At 56.3% G+C, this 10,736-nt stretch overlaps 4 protein-coding genes across 4 annotated transcripts; 2 read left to right on the top strand and 2 right to left on the bottom strand.

The window, feature by feature from the left end:
• Window positions 1–519: 519 nt before the first annotated feature.
• On the bottom strand, window positions 520–2,494 carry GGS23DRAFT_136215 (uncharacterized protein). Its single transcript, XM_051511217.1, has 4 exons — window positions 1,652–2,494; window positions 1,512–1,598; window positions 1,021–1,448; window positions 520–972 (listed from the first exon to the last, which is right to left on the bottom strand). Exons 1-4 carry the CDS (start codon window positions 2,201–2,203, stop codon window positions 657–659), a joined length of 1,383 nt encoding a protein of 460 aa, XP_051370582.1. The 5' UTR covers window positions 2,204–2,494; the 3' UTR covers window positions 520–656.
• A 359-nt stretch (window positions 2,495–2,853) lies between these two features.
• GGS23DRAFT_611478 (putative NADH-ubiquinone oxidoreductase 12 kDa subunit, mitochondrial) lies at window positions 2,854–5,386 on the top strand (the record flags this gene model as incomplete). Its single annotated transcript, XM_051520412.1, has 4 exons — window positions 2,854–3,079; window positions 3,230–3,264; window positions 4,000–4,450; window positions 4,555–5,386. The coding sequence occupies 4 exons, from the start codon at window positions 2,854–2,856 to the stop codon at window positions 4,809–4,811; spliced, it is 969 nt and encodes a 322-aa protein (XP_051370581.1). The 3' UTR covers window positions 4,812–5,386.
• GGS23DRAFT_136152 (TAFII55 protein conserved region-domain-containing protein) lies at window positions 5,283–7,559 on the bottom strand. Its single transcript, XM_051511216.1, has one exon. The coding sequence runs from the start codon at window positions 7,182–7,184 to the stop codon at window positions 5,613–5,615; it is 1,572 nt and encodes a 523-aa protein (XP_051370580.1). The 5' UTR covers window positions 7,185–7,559; the 3' UTR covers window positions 5,283–5,612.
• Window positions 7,560–8,458: 899 nt separating this feature from the next.
• On the top strand, window positions 8,459–9,754 carry GGS23DRAFT_136118 (uncharacterized protein). The gene is made up of 2 exons (XM_051511214.1): window positions 8,459–9,193; window positions 9,313–9,754. Exons 1-2 carry the CDS (start codon window positions 8,707–8,709, stop codon window positions 9,603–9,605), a joined length of 780 nt encoding a protein of 259 aa, XP_051370579.1. The 5' UTR covers window positions 8,459–8,706; the 3' UTR covers window positions 9,606–9,754.
• The last annotated feature ends 982 nt before the right edge of the window (window positions 9,755–10,736 follow it).

Genomic DNA, 10,736 nt, shown 5'->3' with positions numbered 1-10,736 from the left:
GCCCAAATAAACCCCACGGGGAGAAACCCAAGTACGAGTAATTACTACAGGTGCTGGCGACCCTGTAGACCCTGTAGACCCTAGCGTGGTTGTGTATAGAGATACACGAGGCAAAGGTATGGTGGTATACTCACCGAAACCCGTGGTTTCCACCAGAGCATTAATGGATATCAATAAGGGAGACGAATCTGGTAGTCATCGTCCGTCTCTGCAATATGAAAAAGATTTTTCCGTCGTGCCCTCGAACGCCGTCATAAAGCCCTCGGTGCGGTTTGAAGCTTGGTCCGCTTCGAGATGCTCGCGCAAAACGAGCATAAGAAGTTTCTTCCCAACCTCGTCAACTAGAAGCCCTCAGAGCCCTCAGAAGGAAAAGCCAACTTGATAAAAAAAGCACGTGCGGAGCAGCGCCTGTGCAATCCCACGTGCAACAACGCCCTCAGTTTAGATGTCGCCCTCGAGCCCTCGGAACCCACATGGAGGTCTCCCTCCGATCAAGCCCACAGGTTGAATCACAGCTTCTCGACGAAGCTTAGCCCTCAAAGCCCACTACTCCAGAGGAGCGATAGTTTTGGAAGCCGACAAACCCACAAAGAGCCAACCGTCATGTGTGCGTCAAGTAACCTTCAGGATAGACCGTCCCGTGCGGCTGTAGCACTTTAGAAAGAAATCTTCTTGCCCTGGAAGCCGCCGCGAGAGGAATTGAAGCCTCCCCGTCCACCACCGCGACCGCCACCACGTCCACCAAACCCGCCACGGCCACCGCCACGGCCACCGCCGCGGCTTCCGAAACCGCCGCGATTTCCCCCGTAACCACCCTCACGGGGCGGCCTCTGAGAGGCAAAATCGAGGCGAACGAGACGAGCCCCTCGACCTTCTCCCAGGTAAGAGCCGTTCTTCGCGTTGAATGCCGCCTTGGCATCCTCGACAGAGTGGAAGGTCACGTAACCAAAGCCCTTGCGTTGCCCAGTATTACTACCACGACGTTAGCACGGAAACGCTTCGTGGACGCGATGAACTTACACATCGGTAGGAAGTCGAACGCCCTTGACTTCGTTGACATCGGAAAAAAATTCGTACACCGCATCCTCGTCAGCATCGAATGGAAGATTTCCAACGAATAAAGTATCGCTTTCAGGGCTGACAGAATCGCCGTGTTGCTTAGCTCGCTCAGCAGCGCGAGCGGCGGGATTTCCCTCCTCAGCGGGACGAGATTTCGAAGGGTCCAATCTCAGAGGACGGCCTTCGAGCTCGAAGCCGTTCATAGCCTCGAAGGCAGCCTGGGCGGCTTCAACCGTGGTGAAGTCGACGTACCCGAAGCCGCGAGAGCGCTGCTGGAGCTTGTCGGTGACAACACGGGCGTTCGTGAGGCCGTCGCAACTCTTAAATGCGTCATACAAAGCATTGTCGTCAACGCCCCAGCCAAGGTTTCCGACAAATAGGGTGGAGCTCTGCTCCTCGGAAGGATCGGTCTTAGTCTTCTTAGACGGTGATGACACTTCGGGTTCTTCCACCTTGCGCTTCTTGGACTGAGTTTTCTCGGCTCCGGCAGCATCTGACTGATCAGAATCATGCGAGTCGTCGGAGTCATCATCGGCGGACTAGAAATGCTGTTAGGGCAAGTTTAATCAAGGGGATAGATTATGGTGCATACCTCATCCCTAGCCTTGGTCTTGTCCGCATCAGCGGGCTGCGCAGATTTAGTCACAGCTGCACTGGCATCATCATCATCACTGTCGTCATCGTCGCTGTCCTCTTCTTCCTCGGAGTCGGAATCGTCCGAAGCATCCGACTTAACGACCTTGGCACTGCCATTGGTGGCCGACTTAGGGCTCTTCGCAGTAGCTTTGCCGTTAGTCTTCGCCTTTGCAGGCTTCTCGTCTTCGGACTCGGAGGCAGAGTCCTCCTCAGAGTCGTCAGAGGCATCCTCAGATTCAGACTCTGAGTCCTTGGAGGCATCATCTTCATCCTCGGACTCGGACGCGAACTCAGACTCGGACTCAGACTCGTCCTTCTTGGATTTCTTGGACTTCTTGCCATCTAGAATCTTCGGAGAGGCATCCTTAGCAGCTTTCTTAGACTTGACCTTGGATTCCTCGGTGGCCTTGGAGACTTTGGAGGCCTTGGCGACGATGGCCTTCTTGTCCGTGGGGGGAGGGTTGGTGGCCTTAGAGGCCTTGCCGTTGGCTTGTTTGACCTTGCCCATTGCGATAGAGTGGACAGGTTACTGGAGGAGCGAGAGGGGCAATGAGGGATGGGCGAGGGTGGGTTGGAGAGGGGGATGAGAGAGGGAAAAGAACGGAGAGAGAAGGATGGTGGTAGCTGTTAAATAATCGTCGTGGCTGGCAAACTTTTTGAGAAGTAAACCTTCACAGAAAAATTTCATTCTGCCGGTGGGGGCGCACTGGGCGGTAAGAGCTGGTGAATTGATGAACGACCCCAAGCACCTTAGATACTTGGTAGGTACTTGTATATGCCTAACTTCCTACACGTACGTACTGAATCTGTAGTGTGCTACCTACCTAACCCACCTAGCAGGTACCTACCTAGGTACTTGATGTGCTGGTAGGACTTTACGTAAGCATATATCACGTGATATGACTGGTTTCCGGTCTGTCTAGGTACCTAGGTACCTACCTAGCAGATAATTGCTGCCGGATAAACCTGGTAGGAGGAGGCCAGAGCTCAAATATGATAAGTGGATGATTCCTCGCTTCCTTATAAAAATCTAAGACGAACGTTCGATCCGAGATCTGTTGTACAGAAGCAGCGTTAAGCTGCAGTTCATTGATGCCAATCTCAACTGTCACCCCGATCCCCGACTGAGACTATCGCGGCAGTCCCGCCTTCATTACGATGCCTACCCCCGAATCCGCAGCCTTCTTGGCGAAGAAGCCGACCGTCCCTCCCACCTTCGATGGCGTTGACTACGACGACAACAAGCAGCTGAAGCAGGCGCAAGACGCCGTAATCAGGGAGCAGTGGGTGCAGGTTATGATGGGACGGCTCGTGCGGGAGGAACTCAACAAATGCTACCGCCGCGAGGGTGTCAACCACCTGGAGAAGTGCGGTTTCTGGAGAGGTTAGTCGGGCGACTGTTACCACTACCTGCCCTACCTACCTGAGCTATAATATTCGCGAGGGTGATTGCGGGCTTGCCTACCATCTCGCCTCCTGCGCTTCGGTAGAGGAAACCATCTGCCTTACTGTTACCCGACTAACACGATAATAGAAAAATACCTCCAGCTGCTTAGCGAACACCGGGTAGTGGGCTTCCGGTTTGAACAACAAAATTACCTCACGAAGCCGGACGGAAAATAAGTGGAAGGACTGCCGCAGAGACGTGCCGCTTCAGAGCGCAGCAATCCGCGCCGACCTTCTCCCGTGGCTTTCATGGCAACAAGATGCAAGGACAGCATTTCGGTCTCTCTTGACGAGACCTGGTCTCCGAAATGCCCCTCTCTTCTGGCCCCGTACCTATGTAGTGTATATACCGACAGATTTGTCAAGCCAAAAATGAGAATATGGGCCGGATAAAGTAGATCATATCCCTCGATGAAGAGATAGGGTGCTGTGTCGTTGACGCTCTCGTCCACTGCCCGTACTCACGTAGGTACATCCAACCCACTACCAACCTGGCTATAGGTACCTTACGTAATTCGATAATGCCCACATCCCATCCGCCCAGCCGGCGGGATGCCTAAGTACCTAGATACCTTATAGCTAGCACCCGTCTAGCGCCCTGCAGACACCTAGGCACGCCTGATGGGGTACTTCATTATAGTGCATGTCCACTATGGTCTACTCTATATCAGCACCGGCGAAATTCAATCCAAAGCCCCGGCCGGTCCCATACAAAATTTCCATGCAGTGGGAGTAGCTCTAGACACCACCAGTTCTATCCCACCACTAACACGCAGTTCGCATTTTCCAGCTAGAGCGGCGAGGCATCGCAACTGACCAACGTCTCCGAGAGCCATGATGTGCTCCCGCGCCTGGCAGCGCGTCCCGGCGCCCATACTACAAGCGCACCATTACCTCTTCTATCCCACCTCGTCGGCAACCGTTGCCGTCCGCCGCTCCCCCACCTCGTCTTCGTCGCACTCCCGCCCTCGCCCTCTCCCACGACGGCCCTTCTCCAGCACGCCTGCGAGCCGATACTCCCCTCCTCCTCCACCCACATCCGAGCCACCGTCGGGCAGCAGCAGCGACAGCAAGGGGGGAGGCCCGCCCTCCTTCACGACGCCGCTGGACGACGGGTCCGGCCAGGAGGATAAGCCCCCGATATCCTCGTGCCCCGAGGGCACCATCCTGACGGGGCTCAACTACCTCAAGAACCAGACGGACCCGGTCGCCCTCGCCGACAGCGCCTATCCGAGCTGGCTGTGGCGGTGCCTCGACGTGGTCAAGAGGGCGGACGACAACGTCGACGAGGACGCCGGCGACGAGTTCTGTAAGCTTCCCCTCTCTCTCTTCTTCTTCCTTCGCCGCTCCGCCCCGCCGCCCCGCCCTTCTCCGACACCCGCTAGCTAGCTGACCGGCCGGCCCCTCGCGTAGCCAAATCCAAGAAGCAGCGGCGCCTGGCCGCCAAGAAGCAGCGCATCGAGGAGGCGCGCCTGATGGCCTCCGGCAACCTCGACGCCCTCGCGCCCAAGATCCCGCTCCACCACCAGTCCATCAACTTGCCCGCCAACGAGGAGGGCACCGTCGAGGGCGCCATCTCCGCCGCCGCCGCCCGCGAGGACCTGCGCCGCGCCATGCGCAAGGACCGTCGCGCCAAGATCAAGGAGAGCAATTACCTCAAGAGCATGTGATAGCATAAAGAAGCCGCCGGCGGTGACGCCGACGTGGATCGGCCCCTCCCCCTCCTTCGCGAGCGGGTTTGCCGGGCAGGTATGTACATAGCGGCCGCCCTGCCTCGCCTGGATATGTTCGGGCCCCGCATGCGTCTCCATGACCTTCTTAGCAAAGCGGCGCTGGGCGAAAGAGAAAAGGAGACGAGGTGAAGGCCATCCTCGGTGTCAAGGAAAGTCACAAGAGAAGAACAAAACCGAGATCGAGGGGGAGGAGGAAGAGAAAAAGAAAACAAAAGAACACGGCTCCAGGCGAGACGGCAGTCGTGGCATCAGTCGTATCATTTCTCTCTTACGTAATTTTATATGATGTTCAACAAATGTACAAACTAAGCATTGTTAAGGAACATACATCGAAAATTAGTCCCCATATGGTATTCGGTCATCTAAGTAACATGGTGGCGGCTGAACAAGATATACACGTCAAAATATCCGCTTGTAGCCGTTGGATACTATACATCTAACGATGCACGAAATCAAAGTGTATTAACATGACGCTCCGATTCTTCCTCGAGTGATCGTATCGTCCGTTCTCTATGCGCTAGTGTGAGAGAAAAAGCGAAAAGGGGGTATCATTCCCATAATGGAGTCGAATCTAATCGCAAAAACGCAAATCGACCCTAGTGTTGCCGTCAAGATCCTCGAGCCGCCGATCAGAGTAAAAACTGGCGAAGCGGCCGCAAAATACCGTCGTCAAAGGCCTCACGATCTCGAGGCTGATGGCTCCTTCGCCTTCGGACGTCGTTTCCCCTCTTCATCCCTTCAGTCGTCGTCCGTCAGGCCGATTGCGGCTTTCTTCACGGCGATTTCCTTCTTGATATTTTCTCTTTTGGCTAGGAGTCGCTTCTTCAGTAGAGGTGCCATGACTCCGGAGAGCATCAGTTCTGTCTCTTCCAATGACCTCTGTAGATCCGCCATAGCGTCAAACTTCTCCTTCCGCTCCCTCTCGGCGGCTAGTTGCTCGTCGTCGACTTCTTGTCCGTCTTCTGCGTCGTCAAGTTCGTCGTCATCGTCGTCGTCGTCGTCGGACTCATCTTCCTCTGACATTGGCTCATCCGTCCCTCCCACGGCTTGGGGTGTGTTCCCACCGATTGTCACAGGGGTTGGTGCCTCTAGCTGCGTAGCCGGCGTGACGGCGGTTGGTTTCTCATTTTTCAGCTCGTCTTCCTCTAACTCGGCCTCCATGGCCAGGAGCATCTCGTCTTCGGCCTCGGGCTCTTCCACATTTTGCGTATCTGCTTCTGGTTGATCCGCGAAGTAATCTTGCTCAATCTCGCCCTCGGCATCTTCGTCCTCGTCAGAATCCGCGTAGCCATACTCGTCCTGCATGAACTCGACATGGGACTCCAAAGCACTGGCATCATCTTCGAGCAATTGGGAAACTTGCGCGGCTGTGCTTTGCCATTGCTTTGCCGATAAAGTCTTCCGAAACCTCTGGCGAGAAGCGTCGTGCATTGGAGGGGTGAGGCCGTGGGGCCACCTATACTCGTTCTTGACTACCATGGCTGGGAGTGGGATCGTCTTAGCCTCTCCCTCGTTTTGGACCGCCTCAAAGCAGAGTAACATCTCGGTTATGTCCGAGTTCTTCATCATATTTTTCCGATCCCAAGATTTCATTGCCTCTGTGATGGTGGGGAGGTGGACGAGAACAGCGGCATAGTGAATTCCGTCTATCGTCACCATAGCCCGCCGCTGCTTAGCATCGAGGAATTGCACGGCGAAATCGGCACCTCCGTTCTGTTTCGGCAGTCCGACGGTGCCATCGGTCAGGGCTTTTCTCAGGTAGTCGGTCGCTGGCCCGGGGGTGACGCGCAGTATGAAGGTAGACTCTCGGGTGGGATCGACCTCGCGATCGCTAGCCTCAGAGTCGTAACCATCGCCGGGATGGCGCTCGATCGCCTCTCCTCGAAGCTTGAACTTAATGGAGCTAACGGGGGTGGTCGCAGAGTGCTTGATCTTGATCATCTTGCTCGGCCGGCTAGAATCTTGGCGGGCGCCGGACAAGGGCTGATCCTCATCGCTGTCGTAATTGCGCTTCTTGGACTCGATGAGCTTGGCGGTGGGCTTGGAGGTTCTGCCAGCCTTCGACTTGGCGGCGGTGGGAGCGGTGGAAGTAGACGCGGTGGCGGGCGTACTCGGTTGGCTGTTTAGTTTGATCTTGATCTTTCGGCTCTCTCCGGACGGGGTAGGCGTGCCAAGGTCGCCGCTAAAGGAAGATTGTCGCGCTGACGTGTTCAGCTTGAGTATTGGTCTTGGGTTGTCGGGATTGGAGGGGGGAGGCATCTGCTGGGCCGTGTCGAGCTTGAGGGACGGTTTTACGTTTACGGACGCCATGGCGAGGGCAGCACGAGACGACTCGTAGCGGCAGAGGAACAGATAGGCGAGCGACGACGGGAAGATTAGGTTTGAGTTGGGACGAAGGCCAAGCGCCGGACCGAGAGACCCCGGGGGGGAACTTTGTGTCGGTAATGACCGATTATGAACCCCCGAGACCACAATTAGGAGTAGGCTGAGATTTGCGCCGATGTTGGGGTGGCGCCAAACGAGGAAATCAAATTGGCAGGAACTTCGAGGGCGCTCGAAGCTGAAAAGATGAAGGGAGTGAAGTATGTGGAATGGGCTAAGGAGGTTAGAAAAAAGCCGGAAAAGTAGAAAAGATTGAGATGTGGAAGCAGAGGAGAGAATCAACCAAAGTCAACCGCCGCGACCGCCGCGCGATGTTGGTTTGTCGATGTCGCTTGTCCGCTTATCGATAGGCACAGCTCAAGATCGCCTTACCGGGTAACAGGGGTAAGTATAGTAGTGTACATTAAGTACCACATTATGTACCTCTACCTCCCAACCTACCTACCTTAGGCAAGAGGTACCTCTACCCGCTCTATAGAGGTAGTACCTAAGGCTCAAAGCTGGCTGACGTGTACTGGAAGGAGACTCACATAGTGGAAGCTCCTACGTACCTACCTCATTGTGTAGGCGTCTACCTAGGTACCTAGAGGTAGGTACCTGCCAATATGCAGCGCTTGTAGTGTATGTAGATAGGTAGGTATGTACCTGCCCATACTACCTGTAGGTACCTAGTACCTGTGGGAGGTAATTTGTAAGGAGGAAGGTTGAAATACATTAGGAGGTACCTACCTCCTTACATACCTGTAGCCTCTGTATGGGTACATGCGTGGTGGCACGGGTTGGTCGTGTTCATCCCGGCCAAGTTCCCGCGCGCGCTCCCAGCTGCAAACCCTTGCTCTGCCTCGCCTCGCTCGTCGCTCATCCTCCATCATGGGTCAGTCCAACCCGCAACTATTCAATTCTCTACACGACCACTTTGCAACACTTTCCACACCGTCCTGACTTCTCGCTAACATGGCGCAAGGCCTGGCGACCGTTTGCTAGGCTGATTGACTGCCTAGATGGCCGAGAGCGCGAGAGAGCAACAGTAAACCCATTCTCGGCTATCCCAGCACATACCTTCGTTACTCCATCTCCGACTAGCCTCGACGGTCTTGACTCTCTTCTCTCGAACACCCATCTCCGAGTCCCTCAAAGGTCTTTGTGCGGCCACCGGCACGTCCCGTCGCTTACACCACTAGATACTGTGACGCAGTAGACGCCTACTATTCCATCCCTTCGACCTGGATTTCCGCCAGCTTCCACTCCCTCCTCAACCTTTGACGCCCATCCCTGACCACATCTTCAGAGCCCGCGATTCGTCTTCGGCGCTCGACACACCACAAGCTGTGTTTACCACCTTTTGCAACCCAACCTCCCCAAGCAGACTAGCGGCAAAGCTGCCGAGCCAAACAAATAATCCACCTGAAATCCTTAAAACCGCTTCCTGCGAACGTACGCGACAGCCAACATGTCGTCCCGGGCGCAGAAGCAGCGCCAGCAGCAACCCCAGAGCCTCCCGCCGACCACGTCCGAGATCTACCACGCCCTCCTGCGGCCGTGCATCCTCCAGATCCTGCGTGCGCAAGGCTACTACGCGTCGACGCCGGGCACCATCGACGCCCTCACCGAGCTTGCCGGCAGCTACCTAGCCGTCATCGCGCGCCGCACCGCCGCCCACTCCTTGTCCAACAACGAGTTCGGGTATCCGGGCCTCCCCGGGCTCGTCGACGTGCGCCTCGCCCTCGAGGACTGCGGCGCCCTCTGGCCCGAGCGCGAGTTCGTCTCCCAAGAACTCTCGGGAGAGGACGACACCCGCGGCGTCGACGACTTCATCCGCTGGGCCACCGGCAAGAAGAACCAGCGCATCCGCAAAGTCGCCGGGCTCGACAAGCCCGCGGCCGGCGAGGTCGGCGTCGAAGGTGTTGAGGAGCAGCGCGAGACGGACTACCTTAGCTGTATGTGCTCTTTTTCTCTTCTTCCCTACCCCTCCCTCCTCTCTCTCGTCCACCGCTTCCTACGTCCCGTATCTCGACCGAAGCGACCGAGGCTAACCGAGGACTTTCCCACGACGTAGCTCTCAAGCGAAAACATAACAAGTCGGAGCTGGATTCTAAGTACGCCGGCACGATCTTGGGGCGCGGCATCGTCGAGGGCGAGTTCCCGGTCGAGGGCGGCGGCGAGACGAGCCTCCGCGCCTGGGCACTCAAGATGCACGAAACTTCACAGCGCCCGCCGGACCCGGAGCCTACCGCCGCCGCTGCCGCCGCGGGCGCCGACGCCGACGCCGAATCCCGTCCGGCCAGCTCGGGCCTGAGCTCCCTCGCAGACGAGGACGTGGCCATGATCGACATAGACTTTGGCAACTAGGCTAAGCATGGACGCGAGCCGGCTGCCTGGCTCGGCAGCACATGTCGGGTGCCGGCAGCGACGCGGCTGGTTGCTCGCACCTATGTACCCTCGACACACTACCTAACGAAGAGGGGCCCGCGGCTAGGATTACTCGTCTTTTGCGCCTCATCCCCCCCCTTCTCTCTGTTCAGATCTGTCTTGTGCTTCCGACTGCGATGATAAAAATACGCGATGAACTCACATACCCCACCCACGACACACATCCCGCCACAAGGTAGAAAGAGTAGTAACAGGCGTCTTGTCTTCTTTTTATTTTTATTCTTTAATTATGCACATTGCGTGCCCTGCATAGCTACGGCGTTTCTTCTTTCTCCTCTCCCTTTTCTTGGCCTTTTCTCTCTTTTTTTTTTTTTCTTTCTCGGCGCGAGGGAGCCCGGGCGTTCGGCGGGGAAGGAAGAGGAAGGGGAAGGGGAGGGGGAAGTGCATAAATAGGTATGGTATCGTGACTGGTGTTAGTGTTAGCCTGCTGCTTCTCGTTTCTTTGCTTTCCTGTGTGTTCACTACCTAGGTACCTACCTCCTAGGTAGGTATCTCTATTATGAGGGAGGCGGTAGGAGAAGAAGGAGGCAAGGGAATAGAGCTAGCCTGTCGTTGTTGGCCATGCCCTTGAGCACAGTGGATGCCTAGACACTACGTACGTGCTCTGAGGGCTCAGGGGAGAGGAGAGCGGTTGCGGATCGTCCGGCGTGGACCCCAGAGATCGGGCCGGGGGCGAGGGCCAGCACACGGTTTCGCTTACCGCGGGCGAACGAGACTCAGTTAGCATTCTTAGAAAAAGGGGGGAAGGGGTTGGAGGTGAGAGGAGAGCAGGACAGTGCTCGCGTTAGTCGGCATGTAGGACACGAAGCCTCCACGTACATCCGCGTCTGGCGAAGAGGGATGCCTGCCTATAGGGGGCGAATTGTCTTGCCTGCCTGATCTAAGCGGCGCGAGTACACCCACGCACGTAAGCACGGGTACATAGAGACGTGTGCACGGCGGCGGCGGCGGCGACGCCACGCATAAGCGCCGGCAGTACATAAATTAATAGGATTACATACGCTATTCGGTGTAGTGGGAAAGAAAACGACACTCAGAGGCGCTGATGAT

This window comes from Durotheca rogersii (genome assembly GCF_024521655.1).
Source record: "Durotheca rogersii strain YMJ 92031201 chromosome Unknown GGS23scaffold_16, whole genome shotgun sequence".
Classification (NCBI taxonomy): domain Eukaryota; kingdom Fungi; phylum Ascomycota; class Sordariomycetes; order Xylariales; family Xylariaceae; genus Durotheca; species Durotheca rogersii.
Note: the sequence above shows the minus strand (reverse complement) of the source record. Positions and strands in the feature narration are given on the sequence as shown.